Genomic DNA, 19520 nt, shown 5'->3' with positions numbered 1-19520 from the left:
ACATAAGCTATTCAGCTCCCTAAGGTCCTTAACCAACGAGTCCTTTCGGAAGTCGCAGTACACTATTCTCTCTGTTTAAAAATAATTTTATACCGTGTTTTTTGTGGAACATAGGATAAAAATATAGGATAAATTGTAGAAAATTACTTTCAATAAGTCTTAGGGCCTGTTATGTTCAGATTATTTTTCTGTTCAATTCAGTTCCAATAAGTTAAGTTAAATTCAATTTAGTATTTAATTTTATTCTCTCATAAAATATTCAGTTTAGTTCAACTCCAATCAGTTCAGTTCAGTTCAGTCAATCAGAACAGGCCGCATTTCTTTTGGCTATATCATCTTATTTGCTCCTCCCTACACAAATTTTTGTCTTCCTGGCCCTTGGTTAGCATTTAATTTGACAAGAATTTAGTGAATGGATTGCCAAAACACAATTTAACACGACAATATAACAAACACCGCACTCAAAATAAAAAGGCAAAAGAAAATTTGACCCGTATATATAAACTACGCCAATTACTAAAAACAGTTCCAAATTTTCAAAAATTTCTCCTGGGAAAAGAAATGTAGAGAAGGAAGAAATTCTATCGTATCTTTTGCTTGAACAAGCGTGTATATGCTATGCTGAGGAAAACAAAATATGGAGTACATACATTTACAGCTTCAAAGTACAATTGTGAAGATTCTCCTGTACATTTATCTAGCAAAAACAAAAGATGTATATAGTATATACATACCAACTAAATTTCATCTCTTGGATGCTTATAACTAACATAACAACCAAATTTCCCAAGCTACAAAATTACACATGTACAAATAGCAATAGTACAACAGTTGTTGCATATCAAAGGTTTCTCTCATGTGGTTCCAGCCAGGGAAATTCTAGGAAATCAAACACTTCCTTTTCTGTATCAAAGTGCAAACTCGTCGTTCCTTTTGAACCCTGGAACAACAGTTAATTCACAACATACATAAATATACAGGAAGAAACAGATAATTAACATGAAAGTTTCAAACAAAGTAACAATTTAATCCTTACTCGCTGGCCACCTGAACTTTGGGTGGCAAAAAATAACCCCGTATCATCAAGTCGATACCCTTTTGACGATGCCAGTATTCTCAGCCTAAACAGAAATGTCACACAATGACAAAAATACTCTATTTTTTTTTTCTTTTTTTTTTTGAAAAATCTCCTTTACATGAAACATCCCACTCCTTGTGGACAAGTGTTAATACAAGTAAAACTTCTAACATTGATACCAGTCAAATTGAGTACAGAAGATGAAGATGAAGATGAAATCGAGAGAAAGATGACATTAAAGATTGAGAACCTGAACACTGCATTTATGCACAGCAGCACATACCTTCTATTCAATGTATCATTGCCTGTCCAATGTATCAGCCCAAATGGGTATATGCTTTTAGGAAACACCTAACCAGAGAGGACAAAAAAAAAAAAAACAAAACAAAACAAAACAAAAAAACTACCAACATTATCCACAACATCATGTATCAAACCAATTTATAAGCTTGTATCAAAGATTAACATTAACTTTTAGTGAAAAGTTGCTCATTTTCCGTGGCAATGTATGACGAGGACCCTAAAATCAGCACCACATAGAGAGAAAGGGATAACAGGAAACTACGCTATATATACCTTCAAATCTATCCGATGGCGTAGCTCTCGGCCAGGATAAGTGCACAACCCAAAATACGTGTCTACTCCAGAATCCTTACCCTGCATATGTTATGACAGACGCATAATTAGAAGTAATGTACAGCAACAAAGCCATGTAGTCCAAAACAACATTTCTTAACCTGGTCTTAGTGTCTTACTAAGTAAACCTCAAGCTTTATACATCAGATACTATCACAAGAGACATCAGAAGTTTTAATTGCTTGTTAAGCAAGAAAGATTTACGGTCAAGGTACTTGTCAAAAGACAAAAAGGTTTACCTCTTCACTGTGATAACTTACAGCCAAGTCTTCTCTCAGAAAATTCATATCTTTCAAACGCCTAACAAACTTTGCTAGAAAACCTTTGTGACTGAAAAAGTGGTGCACATTTCGCAGTACCAAAATGTTAGCTAAAACAAAGAAAACAAACTAGGTATTTTGCAAACTAAAATTTCTTCTGAACTATTGCTGTTATTTATACGCTGGTGTATTTTAGTACAACCAGTATACAGTTGAACTTGGCTAACATTTTCTTTAATTGATTATATTTATTTTATTTTCCAATAACTTATGCAGCTATGTAGTATACTGATGGGCCGTACAAAAAACTACCAATTACCTCTGTCCATCAGGATGAGTAATTATGATATCCATATCTCCACATGAAGATTTTCCACGTCTATAGGATCCACCGCACACAATAACCACCTTCCAGAATCCAAACAGTAGTTATCAGGGCAACATTAGTGTGAGACATAAATATTAATACAAGAAATAAAAATAAAGGACTAATGGCTAGCTGATACAATGTAGTGGATTAGACTCTACCAACTAATGGCTAATAGCAAATTAATGAATTAATCTAAAGATCAGGTCACAGAACACGTTTAATTGTACTTGTACCCAAAATACAATTATACCATCAAGGAAAATTTACCACAAACCACCTTTTCAAGTTTGCATATTGAAAAAAAATAACCTTTGTATAAAATTATTGTCTAAAAAAACCATCATTTAACTAATTATTTCAGTTAACACCACCTTGTGCCAGAATTCGGCCAATCTTCAGTCAAGAGATCCCTTTTATTTTCTGGCCTATGATTATTGAATATTTATTATACTACCAGAAACAAAAATTAACTAAACAACAATCCACTTAACATCAATCATTAGATCAACAAATAAATAAAAAAAGACATGTCCTATTTAAAAACACACAAAATTTTAAAGAGAAAATACAAGTTTATAAGCATACTGTTTATCAGAGGGCAAAAATGGCATAATTTGGGGGATAAAAAGGGTAAAACTGCTAACATGGGTAAAACTGCTACGGGTAAAATTATTACTGCCTGCTGGTGATAACCATATTTTTCCCCCTGATAAATAATAGTATCCACAAGAGGCAGGCCAGCAGATTCTCAAGAGGGCATTAACCATTAAATCAACTCCTCACTTGCCCGCCCACCCACCCACTAGTCCAATAAAAGGGCAAGGGGTGTAACACAAGTACATAGCCAAGTAAGTAAACAGTAAATTCATGGTATCCCAAGAGAAGATCAACAGACATACTCCTGGCAGAATTTCTTCTCCAATTTTCTGAAGCATTTTCTCCATTTCTGAAACCTGTCAATTCATTAATGTGTAAAATATTTATGAAACAGCGTAATAGCAATCTCAGAGACAGAAGCTAATTCTTGAGCATAGAAAAATCCACAAAGTACAAGATGGAACCTCATGCCGTGGAATTCTTGTCTTGATATCATCAAAATATTGTAAACCTAACTTTTGAGCTTTGGTCAAAGATGGGTCGTTTTTCAAATCTTCCAAAGTACGGTGTCCTTTGTCATATAGTTTTTGAGCCGTAGTAGGACCAACACCCCAAACATCCCCAAACAAAGAGATTGTTTTCACCTACAAGGATTCATCAAATAAGGTCAAAGAGATAACACACACACGCGCGCGCGCGAACGCGCGCGCACACACACACACACACACACAATTCAAGATATCTCAATATAAAATAAGTTTTCTCAAAATGATGCCCAGAATGGCTATATTACCAATAAGTCAATAACACACTTTAAAATGGAATCATAGGACCCCAAACAAATTGATGTGTGACTTCTCTCCCATCCTCAGCCTAGCAGAGGAGTGAACAAGAGAGAATTCAAGCATAAGAAAATTATAATTACAAACGAAACCAGCAAAACAGACAAGAAAATAAGTGGAAATCATAATCCAACCTTCCCCCACCCCTCTCCCCTCTTACAGAATGGATGACACTAGTGGGCCAGTGGCTGAACACCTTGCAGCAAAGCCTAACATCATGGTTTAGTCAGCATTAAATGCAATCCAACAACTAGGTAATCCAAGAAACTGAATAGGTAAAGCAAACAATAAGCCCTTTTTAATAGCTTTATGAATTATCTATCACTGTTAGATACATAAATAATTTCAAACCAAACACTTCTACTAGGAAACCAGCATAGCGTATTATCTTAAAACCATATATTTTCTAACTTTTTTCTTTAGTCGTAATCAAGACTGGTTTTAAACCATAAAATAAAGCATCACAAACACTGTAGAGATGTAGTTTGATGTACCTAATGAAATAAATTATATAAAAAGATTAAAACAGTTTTTTTATTTTTTTATTTTTTTTATTTTTTATTTTTTTATTTTTTTTTTCAGTTTTAATCTCTTTAACTAAGCATATACATTTATATTATCACTTTGATTTAATGTTAAAAGATATACAAGGAATTAGCAATAGGTAGTAAACATTATAATATAGTTTGAAGAAAGAATAAGTAGATCTTATTTTTGTAAAAAACTAAAGAAAATCTCATTGTTTTTTTTTCCTTGGTATAGAGATACATTACCTCACTATTTATTTATTTTACAAGACACTTTAGGAATTAGCAGATTCTTATACCCACATTTGGTATTGTATAATAACATATAAGTTCAAACATGGCTACAAAAAACAAATTCGAACTACATCTTCCAAGTCGAACTCAAATATTATGTACTACTAGTTCATCCATCTAAATAAATTTTTTCACACTAAAGACTAATGAAATTTGGTGGAAATATACTTATGTCAAATACTCTACAACATTAAAGTCTCAACAAGGAGAATAAAGATTCCCTATTGGATACACAGAAGAAAGATCATAATACATTGTATTCCCTTTTTCAAGCTATATGGAGGAATAGATATCACATTATATCTATAGCAAAGACGTCACATATAGTGGGATATTATGCAAAATATCTTCAAAGATGACATCGTCACCAGATTTCTTCAAAATCTCTTATACTTAATGCAACATCTATGCCATTAATATATGTGAGTTTTTGTCACTCTACAGCTACAAATCCAATATAGACTGTTCATCCTCCTTGCCAAGAAACTCAAGTGTGAGTCACTAGCGTGATTCTACCAGTCCATACATCTTAAGCATGAAAAACAATTTAGTCGGACAGACCAATCAGAATATTTCTTCAGTCTATCTTTGGAAGTTGTAATTGAAATGTATTACTAGTAGTTTGTATCCATGCTTGAACTCAAATGCTATTTATATAAGCAATGAATTGCAAAGAATATATATTTTTCATGTTTAGGATAAAGAGACCAAAATAACAAGAACACTTTCTTTTTCGAAAAATCTATTCCCTTTCTTTCATCAAATTATTTCTTTCCTAGCATTAGACGCCATAATTAGTGATGATTTCAAATGTGATAATATAAAAAGACCATTGGTCTTAAAAGACCAACTCAACCAAAGGCTTAAGCTATGGAGGAAACCAAGATTTTATACTCTATCACACTACCTTACATGAGAGCTCGCTAGGTTTGCAATGTAGATGCAACATAGGCCTCCTAATACCTAGAGTTAATTATTCCACTTGAAAAGAAGGGTGGATGAAATTTAAACTCGTAACCTTCTTATCACGCTCGCTCTTAATACCATGTTAAATGGCTAATTCAACCCAAAAGCATAAGCTAATGCTTAAAGCCCATGATTGGTTTTTATACTCTATTACGCCTCCTTACATGATCGATGAACAGTGAATGCATCATGGACCTCCTTATACCCATCGCTATGTATTCCACTAAGATAGATGAGACTTAAACTTGTAACCTTCTGTGATTCTGGTTTTGGTACTATGTTATAAGATCACTCTATCAAAAGCTTAAGTTGATTGAAGTCCAAAATTGGTTTATATACTCTTATCATTTATAACATTTTTTTCCTCCCAAACTAAAGGAATTTGGTTTCCTTCCAAAAATCTTAGCTTCATGACATTGAGATAAAGAGAAAAATAAAAGTTATAAACTAAATTTCCTTTCTCTCCACTTCATTTCCTTTCATTAACCAAACATTAGTAAATAAAATCCCTTCATTTCCCTTCTCTTCCCTTCATTTCCTTTCATTAACTAAACATTAGAAAATAAAATCCCTTCCTTTCCCTCCTCTTCCTTTCTTTTTCCCTCATTTCCTTTCTCTTATTTTTCTTTACTAATAATCTAATATTGAACCAAATAAAGCCTTAAGAGTAAGTAGGGTATAAGAGTCCTCCATTGCATTCTATTTACACCTTTATGAATTCTACAATTCTACTATTTGATTGTGACTTGATTTGATCTTACAAACAACCCATGGTCTCAAATCCTCCCTGTATGCTTACCTATGGGTACATTCTATCCTTGTTGACCTTGTTATCTTGATTTATCAACCCACTACACTAATGTATGACAATGACTAATTGTGCCACTTATTGTACGGTTAATCCAGTATAGAATGATCATAGCAAGTACATTAAAATCAATTATCACTTATTCATAAGTGTGTTGCTCATGGAGATCTTTTAAATAAATATATACCTACTTAACTTGACTTAGCTGACACGATTACTTAAGCACTTTCTAGTCCTTATATAGATTGAAGGTACAATAAAAGAGCCAAGTGTAATATGCAATTGTGTAACACAATAGAGGACCTAAACGTAAATATGTGATTGTATAACAATTTATTTACTAACTATCTAAAGGGTGGATTCAAATTTACGCACAAAATATTGTAAGTAGCATATTAGTGTACATATAAAGTGAGACAAGTAATTTTGTTTTCTTTCATCATACTCTACTTAATCTAACAGCACAAAGTTTGCTGTATAAACATCTAAAGATACCGATGTAGACATTATGTTCAAAAGTGTTTTTTTTTGGTTGTTGTTGGAAGGAAAGTTTTAAAAATCCTATTAGGTTTACCTTTCTCAAAGCCAAACATGAGCTCTATATTAATATATTTTGAATTGAATGAGTCTAAATTGAATTAGTTCAGCTGAATTAAACTTCATGAAATAATGAAGAGGAAACTAGGTTCTGAATTGAGCGGAACAAAACTTGAAACATAAATCCAAAAGAACAGAGCCATACTCCTTTCCCCATACCCCTGCTTAGAAATGAGGATTTCATCCTACTTTTAGATCTTAGAAGTATGAATGCCAACCAATTGGCTATATATATATATTAAGTGTAGATTTAAAAAAAGGAACTTGATAAATTGATAGGTTGTTAATTTGTTTTCTTTCATCATACTTTAGGTTGTATGTTTATAAAATAACCTCTCTTACTTTTTTTCTCTGTTTTTTTCAAACCTTAGAGCATCATTAGTCCAGGGCCATAAAGAGTGAAAGTTAACTTGCAGACTATGCAAATATCAAGTGTCACCTTCTGAGAGGTTTTATAAAAAAAAAAAGATAGCAAACAACATTTTATCTCAATACAACAATGACATACATAGCATAAAATTCCTTCCATGTAATGCCAATATCAAGTGTCACCTTCTGAGAGGTTTTATAAAAAGATAGATAGCAAACAACATTTTATCTCTTGCCATCAATACAACAATGACATACATAGCATAAAATTCCTTCCATGTTAGTAAAAGCATAATAATCCTTTAGAAATCTAAGCAGCTAAGCCCAAATTTGTAAGGTTGTTACCTTATGCATTTTTTATGGCAGATTATTAACTTTAGCCCATGAAACAAGGGGAAGCATCCTCTTCTTGATGGCTGACCAATCATTCGCCGCCAATCAAGGGTTAGCCAAAGGAGAGTACACTTCCCAAAAGGCTACAAATACCCCCCATCCTTTGACAAAATTGACACATTCTCCAACCTTTCACTCCAAAAAATCCAAGCATTCTTCTCTCTCTCTCTCTCTCTCTCTCTAAGTGGTTCTTAATTCTAAGATACCTATCCCAGGAAAAACCACCCCACCTGAACCTAGGATGTGCTACCCTGAAAATCCATTACATTTTAATCAGTGAGTCAACAAGTACGCTTTCTGTTTAACCGCCCACACACCTTTAATTTCAATTATTATTATTATTATTATTATTTTTTTAACATTGGAGCATAATATTTTAGATGGACAAAATCAAAATTAAGAAATCAACAATGGTATGTCCGAGTGAGGAGACCCCAAAAGGTAGTCTTTGGCTATCAAAGCTAGACATGATGATACGCACTCCATACTCGCATTCTAAAGTTCTTTTCGTCTATACTCCACCTTCAAATTTTTTTGACACCAACACTATGAAAGAGGCTCTTAGTAGAGCCTTAGTGCCTTTCTATCCGATGGCAGGAAGGTTAATATTAAACAACGAGACAGGTCGATATGAGATCGATTGCAATGCGAAAGGGGCCTTGTTTATCGACGCGGAATCAATACATGCTCTTGTTGATTTTGGGGATTACTTGAGGCTAGATTTTCAACTAAAGGAAGTGGTGTTCCCGGTTTGTGACTACACAGGAGGGCTTTCGTCATTCCCTCTTCTATTAGTGCAAGCCACCCACTTCAGCTGTGGGAGTGTATGCCTAGGCTTTGCACAACATCAACATGTAGGAGACGGGACATCCCAATTACACTTTATCAACTCATGGGCTAGACTAGCCAAGGGGCTTGACCTTAGTGTTCAACCCATTCATGACAGAGTTAATTACCTAATTTCCCGTGACCCGCCCCAAGTTAAGTTTCGTCACCTAGAGTATGAGCCATCCTTGCCGTCCTTGCCACCGAAGGGCTTGTCAGGTGAGTAAACTAACCACATATATATATCTTGTATATTATAGAATTGTTAGTAGTGAGTAAGACTAAATATATTAAACACAATCTACCTTTAAAAATATCAAAAGTAAGAAAAAAAGAACATTTATAATGCGTTATTGTTTCTGTTTAAAATATGGCTTTATTAGGATTAGATAATTTAAATATACGAGTAATTTTGATGAAAGCTTTTCAAAATTCAAACCATACATGTTGGTGTGTTGAAATTCATATTAACCACTAGCTTTGTTGAAAAAACTATAATAATAAAGATATATATAAGGCATTATTTTCCTCCTTGAAATATGGCTTTTCTTCACATGTAAAAATATAACGTTTACGAATTTCTTTTGATGAGAGCTCTTCAAAATGAAAACCATACGTTTTGGTGTGTGGTCAAATATAGATCTCAATTTCCACACTTTCCCTCATTGAAATTCAAATCAAACACTAGCTTTATTGAAATAATTAATAATACTAAAATAAAGAAATCAACAATGAAACGATAAAGATGTAAGAGTTCAAATTGATTCCTTTAAAACATTATTATAATATAATATCCTTAATTATAAGTTAAGGATATAAAGGAAACAAATCAATAATGAAAGGCAACAAATCAACAATGAAAGGAAACAAATCAATAATGAAAGGAAACAGATCAACAATACATTGATTTTTCTACAACATGCTATTATACTAATTAAAATTAAATTAAAAAAAAAATTAAGGCAACGAATCAACAATGAAAGGACGTATAGTTTTTGTTTTTGGTTTTTTTTTTGGGAAAGATAGAGATGTTATTTTATTAAGTTAAGTCCAAATCCGCCAAATTAAAAATACTTGGAAGAAAGGAACCCACATTAATCAACGGTGACAAGTGGCACACCTTGCTACTAGATGCGCAATCGTTTGAGATATATTACTGTGTATTTTACTAATTAAAACTTAATAGGTAAGGAATCAAATGTAATATTCAATAAGAAAAGGAAACTAATACTTCTTCTATGTTCGTTTAAATGCAACACTTTGACTTTTTCAGTATTTATATACTCCATTTTGACTACCTTTAATGATTTATACTTCGTAGTAAACGAAATACTCATGTGAGATCTTGTTTGCTTCTTCTCAGTTTATGCTATATTAATATCACATTTTTATAATTTTTACATATTAGTAATAGAAAATATAAATGGTCATAATAACGCGTTAGCAAGCACATAATAAGAAGTGTTGTAAATAAAATTAAATATAGAGGAAGTACAATTTTACATTAATTTTATTTGCTTTTATACTAATTATATGAGCCACCCTTGCCACCATTACCCTCCAGGCCTTTGTCATGGGATTAAGAAATAGGAAAAATTGAAACTAATAATCCCACCTTTGCCCCACCTTTTCAAAACAATCTCACCTTTTTGAAATCTCAAAACAATCCACCTTATACCCCCATCTTCTCAAAACGATCCTTTTACCGGTTTGAGAAATTGGTATTGGTTATAGAAGGTGACTGCCTACTTTTTTTAATAGTTTTTTTGTAAAAAGTAAAGAATTATAAAAAATAAACCTTTCCCTTTCCTTCCCTGCCCCCTCTCCCTGCGAAACCAATAGCCCGCCAGAATCAACTGCCCTCCCCACTAGCCGCCCTCTCCTCTTCCCCGATTCCCTCCCCTGCCGAATATGGCAGCCCCCCTCCCCCTTCCCTCTTCCTCGTTTCCCTTTCCTCCCCCCTTCCCTCTTCCTACCCACCTTCGCCACCGAACATCAACTTGACCACCCCTTCCACAGTCGTCGCTGCCCCTTCGAACACTTCAATCACCAACCTAATATCCACCTCTCTTTCCTCATCACTATGTAATCATGTGCCATTGCTAAGATAAACCCAATTGCTTATGCGTGTTTGTTAATGGCAGCAATTTTTGGCATTGGAAATGAGATTAGTTCGGCAATTAGGGCTTGTAATTTGGAATCCATGAATTTTTCGGAGAGTTTAGGATTTAAAGAGGAATTAACCGGGGCGACAAGGGGTGGGGTTCGTTATGGGGTGGGATTGAGTGGGGGTGGTGGTTATGGAAGTGTGCTGGTGGTGATCATGGTGATTGCTTGGTGGAGACTAGAGAGTGGTGAGGAGGGAAGAGAGAGATTGAAAGATTTAATTTTTTTAAAAAGAAAAGGAAAAAAAAAAAACCCTTTTAATCTGGTTATAGGTAAAAATGATCGTTTTAAGAAGCTAAGGTGGGATTGTTTCCAGATTTCGAGAAAGTGAGATAGTTTCCGAGTTTCAAAAACGTGCGATTGTTTTGAGCAAGTGAGGCAAAGGTGGGATTATTTATTTTAATTTTTCCTAAAAAAATTCACTTCTAAATAATGTAATTCTTAAAGAGTTAAGTGTTACACGTACTAAATGCGGTCATGTTTCACAAAAATTACACTCCCTTTTTTTTGGTAACAAGCTAAATTTTATTATTATATCTTTCTCCTTTCATGGTCTCCACCCAAACATACTATTATTTTTTTTGTTATTTACTTCCTCTCATATTCATTACTTTTCAATTTTTTACAATTTTTTAATACTTCAACTGCCCCAATTACCTCTTATTTTATTTAAGTAAATTAATTGTCTAAAACTATGTGTCAGTCAAAGTGTAACACTTATTAAAACACGAAGGAAGTATTAATTCGGATTTTACAAAATCATATGAGATTTGAACTAACATTTTTGAAAAATTGATTTTCAAATAAGATTGTTTGGGTTCAGTCAAAGTGATTGAATCGGAATTAGTTTGGGCTTTTTTTTTTAGAATGAAATATGCCAAACTAAGGCAACAATGAATCCTATAATGTGAATTTTTATAAATTGTATAGGGTAATGTTGGTTTTGAAGACTCCTGTCAAAGCTTGTGGGTTAAAGTTTGAGCTTATAAAAAAATAAATTTTAAATTGTTTTTTAACTTATTATAAGATAAATTGGACCATAAGTCATTAGGCACCCATAAGTCTTGAGTGTTCGTAAATATCTATTAGCAACCAATTCTGTTACAACATCACATCAACAATATTGTCGGTCCATTGCAATAGGAGATATATTCTATGCAAAATGGCAAAAATTTAAGGGAATGTATCCAAACAAACTTCCTAACCAAGTTATAGAAATAAAATAGAAGATTATTCTTTCTCCACGATTTATACCCATGTCCCTATTTATAAATTTATAGTATTCATTTCCTTAGGGTAGGGCCTCTTTCAACACCGCAACTTTGGTGCTACACTTTGGTGCTACAAGTATCTTTTAACATAGCGGGGAGTCGGGGACGCTTACAAAAGAATTTGTACCATTACACAATGTTGTATTTTATTGTCTAAATATTTAACATTGCCTAAATATTGAACATATAACATCATCTATTTTTATGTTGACAATACGTACTCCCAAGAGTCCCGGCAATCTAATTGAAATAAGGGAAGCAATTAATGATCCACAATAAAATGATATTATATTAGTTGCAAGCTATTTTCAGTTTTTATATTCCCATAATTTATAATATTACAAAGTAATAATTTGGTTCCACAATTTCACTATCTAGAATAAAGCCTTGTACCTTCCCACAATCAACAAATCAGACCTTTTTTTAATGATAATGAAAATAATATGATATTCTATTCAAATCATGGATCTGATATGACTTATGTCCATAACATTATCTGTCGACTGTCAGGTGAGATGGTCACAGAAACAGAGTGTATCTTCAAGCTCACTAAAGAGCAAGTGAATGGCCTAAAACTAAATGCAACATCTCAAGACGAAACAACTTACAAGCTGAGTACATTTGAAGTGCAATCTGGGCACGTGTGGCGTAGTGTATGCTTGGCACGTGGATTAGCAGATGATCAAGATGTTAAGCTTTACATACCAGTTGAAGGACGGTCAAGATTAAATGATATGGAAGTGCCACCGGGTTATTGTGGGAACATCCTCTTTTATGCAGCTTGTGTAGAAAAGGCAGGAGATGTCGCAAGCAAACCACTATGGTATGCTGCGAGTAAGATTCATGAGGCAATTAAGAAAATGGACAATGTAGAGTACTTGAGATCAGCTATTGATTTTGTGGAATCACACCAAGATTTGATGGCTATTGTTCGAGGGCCACAAACTCCAACATGTCCAAACCTCACAATAAACTCATGGGCCAGATTGCCATGTTATGAAGCAGATTTTGGATGGGGTAGACCTAAATTTATTGGCGTAAATGGAATAAAACATGACGGCAACGTATACATAACAACAAGCTCAAATGGGGATGGTAGTTTTTTAGTAGCTATCAAGCTTTTCACCCCTCATATGACGCTTTTCAAACACTATTTTTACAACATCTAGGTAATTTATCATTCCTTCGGTCAAAAAGCTTGCTTTGGATGGACTTAGAATTAAGGGTAAAACAATGATGTGGAATTCATGGGTAATGATGGGTCAAGGAGTTTAAGTTATAGTTTAATTACTTTAATATTATTAAATAATTGTGAGCCAAATTATAAGGAACTTGAAATTATATTTCATGGCGAGGAAAGTAATATAGTTTTTAGGAATGTTGCATGGTTTTACTTATTCCTTAAGAATAAGGTTTTACATGTGACAAAAAAAATGTATTTCATTGCAATTAGGAAACCTAGTTAACATAGGACTTTATAAGCCTGTATAAAAGGCCTAAGATTGTAATGTTTAATTTAAAGTGGACAATTGAGTAAATTGAGTTTTCCTAAATAATTTATAAATAAAAAAACACTTGTGCTGTTGTGCAACTTTGTAAGATACGTGTTCATGAGATAAGGAGAGATACTTATTCACCCAAATTTGAAGAGCAAGTAATATGGCTACCTAGTTTACTTAATTCCATGACATGAATTACAAAGCTAAATTTTGGATTTAAAATGTGAAAGCTAAATTTGGATTTAAAATGTGAGCTAAGTTTAAATGGTAATGTAATTGTAAAACAAAGTTCAAAGGCATTGTTGAAAATTAATAAATATTATAGTCGTTTCCGTCATTTGAGTTATTATAATTTAAGAAGTACTATACTTCTTCAATTCCATTACTTTCTTTATGGTTTTTTTTCACGCATTAATATATATACCAAGTATTGTTAAGTATTACCTACTATATGTACTTAAGTTATAGGTAGGAAACCTTCAGATTATATGACAATACCAACCACAAAAGTACTCTCATTCTTCATTAGCTTGTGTATAAATCATCTTATTATTATTATTATTATTAGTTGACATGTTTCTTATATCACATTTACTAATGCACAAGTTCAATGATTAATATGTCAAATAATCGATAAGTGAAATTTCTAAAAAGTTGATGAGACAAACCTAATAAGATCATATGGTTTTTATTATTATTATTATTATTATTATTATTATTATTATTATTATTATTATTATTATTATTATTATTATTATAACTATAAATTACAAAGGGTAGTTTGAAGTAGAATTTGTAACTAGTGTCAAAAGTCAAAACATGTCAACCAAACAAAGAATTGGAGGAAGTAGTACTTTGCAAGTCCTTTTTTGATCCAATTACCTAGGTCTGAATACATGCACCGAAAACCAAGCCATGTCGATTTAAGAAGATAAACTACTTAATTATATATTTATATTTAAAACAGATTATGCAGGGTAAAGAAAACTTCACATTATAAGGAGGGTAAAGAAGCATAAATTAAGGTACTAAAACAATAACTTACCTTTTCATTATTCTCAAAGTGCTCTAACTTAGACAATTTCCCAGTTGACACTATCTCCTGTATCTGAAACAGAAAAATAAAATAATAAATAAATAAATAAAGAAAAGAAAAATTAAACTTGCATGCGTGACTTTTAGTCTAAAACCACAAGAAGTAAAAGAATAAAAGCATAAAATATCCTCCAAAAAATCTGAGGATTGAAAAAATCACTAGATGTTACACATCATAACCCACAATGGTTCCCACCTGAGCTCAACATAAATGAAGAGTAACTCTTTGAAAACACAAAATCAAGGGGGAAACTGGTCCAGAAGGATTACCAGAGAAGGGGGGGGGGAGGGTGCGGGGGGGTGTTAGTGCAGACAGCAGAGTAATGTGCTCTAATAAAGAAGAAAAACAATAACGCTATCAGATGTCAAATAATAGATGTCTAGATGATTACTTATATATGAACATGAAACAGCTACTTGTATATAATAAGCAAAATAACTATTTCAAAATCGAAAATGCTCAGTAAAAATACAAAATCCAGTAAGGCTGCACAACTTACAGTCAGTGTAGAACAGCAGTCAATAGTCCATACAATTGAAAACCAAAAATTGTTCATGTTTCAGATCACTTACATGATCACGCAATGACTTTCCAATATTAGGCAAGCCCTTGACTTGATCAGCACTCTCAATTTTAAAAGGCAACTTCTCAATCACAGGAATGGCCTTATAATAACTAAATGACCTTCGATCTTCACCTAGTGCTGTTACATTCAAACAACCAAATATTAGCAACAGTATATTAGAAATGTCTAAGGAAAAATACTTTTATAAACAAATCATTAAGTCTAATTTACCTCTATACATGTCTATAAGCTTCTTGAAGATATTAGTGATATCCTTGTTTAAATCAGGAGGGTTATATGTGCTAACCTGAAATGGGTAGAAATGTATATCATAAATTCCATTAGACAACTTCTTGAGTTTGATTGATACAGCACTTTCTCTCAGACACTCGATGCTTCTAATTTTTAATCTCATGCACTTAACCATGAACAATAATAGAAATCTTTGATCATGCCAAGAGAGAAAAGGAGAAGCAAAATGAAAGAAAGATGAATTGAAAAAAGAAATTCGTAAAATTCATGATTAGAGGCATCCACCTGAACAAACACAAGAACAGCATATACATCTATGTACATGCATGTCTGCAATGTACAAATACCATCATAACATCAGGTTAATTATATAAACGATAGAGATTTACTTTTTTATCTGTAAGACCAGCTGCAGCATTGGAATTGGCAGTCTGTGAATCCATGGTGTTGCACGACCCGTCATAGCTCTTAGAGGTATATGATTCCTCATGTAGTTCATCACTTGTTCCGGTGCCCTTGCTCTCAGCACTCAAATCTCTTGAATCTTTAGGCAAAGATCGGGTTGAATCATTTGAATTTTGGGGGGAAGAAGATCTTGGCTTCTTGTGTTGTGGAAGCTCTTCACTACCTGAAGAGTTTCCATTTGTATTACCAGAAACCTCACCTGAGGGTTTACGGGGAACATTTTCACTAGGTTCCTCTTTGAGAAGGTAGAAATTCTCTGATACCTTTTCTCCTGATCTCAAACTATCTTCCAACCACTGGTACGCTAATATACTCTGTGTATGGAAGTAAAATCTATCATGAGCGAAAACATATTAACACTGATGCAGCACCTAATAAAGCCTGTTGATTGTACTCCTGCACAAAGGGCTATGTCGACTTGGAGATGCATGATGGCAAAAGGAGTCAATGATTCTTAATTTATTATAAAAGAAACTGGAATACAAATGCATTATGTATTGTTATTGTCAGCACATTATTCTTTAATGTCAAGGAGGAAAAGAGAAACTGTAATATAAAAGTGTTACTTTGTGACTCAACTAGGATTAACACAATGTTTAATCAAACTTCTCATTTGTAACCAAGGGAATGTCCATCAAATTCTCACACAAGCATATGATGAGAAAGCGAGTTCAAATTAGACGACAAAATAGATGGAACTCACAGAATTTAGATGGATCCAATCTAGCATCTACATTCCACAATACTACCTGATCAGAAGATCCTTAATCAGATTTTGGGTGTGAGTAACATACGATGAACTCACTCACTGTCTATAAAGTATCATTTCAAAATTTTGCAAGCTACACCATGGTACAATATTAGAAAATCCTTGCTACCAAGCTCTCTCGACATAAAGTTCTCAACAAAGAAGAAACAGAAGCCTCTTGATTGTACTAAAATCTACATTGAAGTATTCACTTAGGCCTAGTCTTTTTCCTATCTGCATTGCCCAATCCTCCAATAACACTCCACCTTTCTAAAATTACAGTGCAATTGTCTATGCCATACAGTTCTAAAGCTAAAACTGAGCTGATAACCATTGTTGACAAAGTAGACCTTTAATTGCTATTAACTATGGACATGCATTGCACATTTTTAAACAAACCAAGATAGTCATTGAGAATCAAATCTCATCATCATACCAACATTTTCTTCAACTTTTTTGTTTGTAACCTTAATTTTACATTTAAACACAATCACAAACAACTCCAATCTACAAAAGAGAAAAGAAAAGCCGTGTCCTTAGAAATCAACACACACACAATGACGCAACACCAAAAATAAAATCAAATAAATTGTTGGAGCAACTAAATAGCTTAATTGGTACCCAAGAGAACAAGACCTCGGATCAAATTCCGTCTACATCATTGCCCAAAATAGCTCTCTATACACCAAAAAAAGAGGGAGAGAGATGATCAAACTTACTCCTTTAAAGGTAGACAAGCGCTCAGAATCAATTTTCTGTTTAAGGGCATTCAAATTCATGGCAAAAATATGGGTTACTCTCTTTGACAGATACCCTTCAATTTTAGCACCCATTTGCTCCAATCTCTGCTTCCATATCTAACACCCACAATCATAAAAATGGAAACTTTAATCAATTAGTCATATATAATCATAAATTAGAAAGCTAAAGTTAGTTTTTATTTTATTTTTTTCTTTTTCTGGGAAATATAGAGAGAGTAGAGGACCTGCAATCGGCGAGGTTGAACAGCAGCATCAAGTAAGAAAACGAACATCCCAGAAAACATGCCATCTGAAGAAGATGGTGGGGAGGTTTCTTTCTTCTTCTTTGGCGCCATTTTTAATGATTTATTAGTTACTGGTTCTAAGGGTTCTACGGCAAGGGAAGAAATTGAAGGCGGGTAAAGTAAATTGGGGGGCTATTTAGTTTGGTTCTACAAGAGTGGTAGAACTTCTGCAGTTGTTGCAGCAGTAATAAAGATTCAGGTTTTACCAAGGCAGGCCAAGGGCAATTTGATATTCTTGATGTTACAAGTAACGATGTTGGAGACCCGCCCCAATGGGACGGGAATGGGTCTTGGTTTAGCCAATGGTGGGGTAGAGCCGTAGAGATAGGGATAAAAATCATACCCGCCATGGCTCATGGGTGATGGGTGGGGGTGGATTTAAAGTTGTATCCGCCCCACTTTGTATCCGCCTTATGCCCTCATTTCCCAGAAATTCTTAACCTCAACTAAGTTAGGGCCAAGAGGACTCAACTAAGTTACGGAGTAAAAAAAAAATTCCTCTAAAAGTAAAGGACTTGCATAATAATGTAAGAAAGGGGGAATTCACTATGTCATTAAGAAATCCACCTCCATGTAAAAGAAGACCAAAATTCATGGCGGAGACATTTTTTCCCCCAAAATTTTCCCCAATTTTTTTCCTAACAATCTCCCCAATTTTTTCCCTCCCAATTTTTGCGCCATTAAATAATGGAATTAGTAATCTATTCCCCAATTTTGTTCCAAAAAAAATAAGCGAAGAGCATACACACACTGATTAGTAAGCTGAAATCAACAATTTAGACCACCACCCAGATTTTTTTCCCAAAAAAATAATTGAAGGTGATTGCTGGCTATTGGGAGTGCAGTTTGGAGTTTGATTGGTGTTGCAGCTGAAGGAGACGAGTTGGTTGGGAGCTTAGTAGGCTGTTGACAATGGATTATGGTGGTGATTTTGTGAATAGTGAAATTGAAATAATTGAGGTAAATTAATGTTATTTCAGAATTTTTAATAATTAAGGTAATTGTAATGTTAATTCATAAATTAATAATTGAAGTTGAATTATGGAATGTGAGAGGAAAATGGGCATGCAATTGTTCTATTTTAATTGATTATTTACATTTGCTGGAACTTGTTTATGTTTTTGGGACAATTGAATTGAATGTTGAAATATTGTTTAGTGTAAATTGTGTTGTTGTTTGTAATTGAAGATGGAAGATGAATTATGGAATGTGATTGGAAAATGTTGATGGCTGAAATATGAAATATGCCTTCTAATCTTGGTTGGAGGCTGTAATTCTCCTAATCGAATGTTGCTTACAGATGTGTTTATTTGGATCTCATAATGTGTTGGTTCATGCTCGTTTTATTGATTCATTGATCTTGTAATTAGCTTGAGTGTTGTTCATGTAGTTGTTGTTAGTTGTTGTTGTGACAATTCCCTCCATCTCCCTAATTGTTGTTGTTCTGTTCCCACATCAAGCAGATTGAGTGTGAGTTCCAGGAAATGGACAGGGAAATGGACCAGGAAATGGAGGGAGACTCTGTAGGTTGTAGTTCACATAGTAGCACATATACAGACAGTGATGAATTTACACATAGGGTTGTTAACGACGATGGATGGGAGGCTTTTGACTTGAATAAGGAGCCTCCGGCAAAGGGTTGTCACTCATATATCGTGCGTGTCAATAGGGACAGTGAGTTTATTGACTTGAATGAAGACTGTATTGTGGGTTCAGAGAGGAAGTTAGAAAGATGTACAGGTACTGTATTACCTCAACCAGAAGTGGGAATGGTGTTCGACACCTAGGATGAAATGAATAAGTTTTATCGTGATTATGGTAGGCAAGAAGGGTTTGGTGTTGTGCATATAG

At 33.7% G+C, this 19520-nt stretch overlaps 1 protein-coding gene across 1 annotated transcript; it reads right to left on the bottom strand.

The window, feature by feature from the left end:
• Window positions 1–275: 275 nt before the first annotated feature.
• LOC110713687 (DNA polymerase lambda-like) lies at window positions 276–17866 on the bottom strand. The gene is made up of 14 exons (XM_021892144.1): window positions 17610–17866; window positions 17344–17481; window positions 15801–16190; window positions 15391–15466; window positions 15167–15297; window positions 14544–14606; window positions 3406–3585; window positions 3244–3297; window positions 2294–2382; window positions 1954–2044; window positions 1655–1735; window positions 1362–1429; window positions 1037–1121; window positions 276–940 (listed from the first exon to the last, which is right to left on the bottom strand). The coding sequence occupies exons 1-14, from the start codon at window positions 17718–17720 to the stop codon at window positions 842–844; spliced, it is 1656 nt and encodes a 551-aa protein (XP_021747836.1). The 5' UTR covers window positions 17721–17866; the 3' UTR covers window positions 276–841.
• Window positions 17867–19520: the final 1654 nt, after the last annotated feature.

The sequence above is a fragment of the Chenopodium quinoa genome, unplaced genomic scaffold (assembly GCF_001683475.1).
Source record: "Chenopodium quinoa cultivar QQ74 unplaced genomic scaffold, ASM168347v1, whole genome shotgun sequence".
Classification (NCBI taxonomy): Eukaryota; Viridiplantae; Streptophyta; class Magnoliopsida; order Caryophyllales; family Amaranthaceae; genus Chenopodium; species Chenopodium quinoa.
Note: the sequence above shows the minus strand (reverse complement) of the source record. Positions and strands in the feature narration are given on the sequence as shown.

What these genes read in the sequence shown, in the direction of transcription:
- LOC110713687 (XM_021892144.1), bottom strand. Translation starts at nt 17,720, where the DNA reads ATGGCGCCAAAGAAGAAGAAAGAAACCTCCCCACCATCTTCTTCAGAT. An exon ending in GCCATCGGATAGATTTGAAG is followed by an intron (nt 1,430 to 1,654) that starts GTATATATAGCG and finishes CTCTCTGGTTAG; the next exon opens with GTGTTTCCTAAAAGCATATA. An exon ending in AAAGTTCAGGTGGCCAGCGA is followed by an intron (nt 941 to 1,036) that starts GTAAGGATTAAA and finishes CTGTTGTTCCAG; the next exon opens with GGTTCAAAAGGAACGACGAG.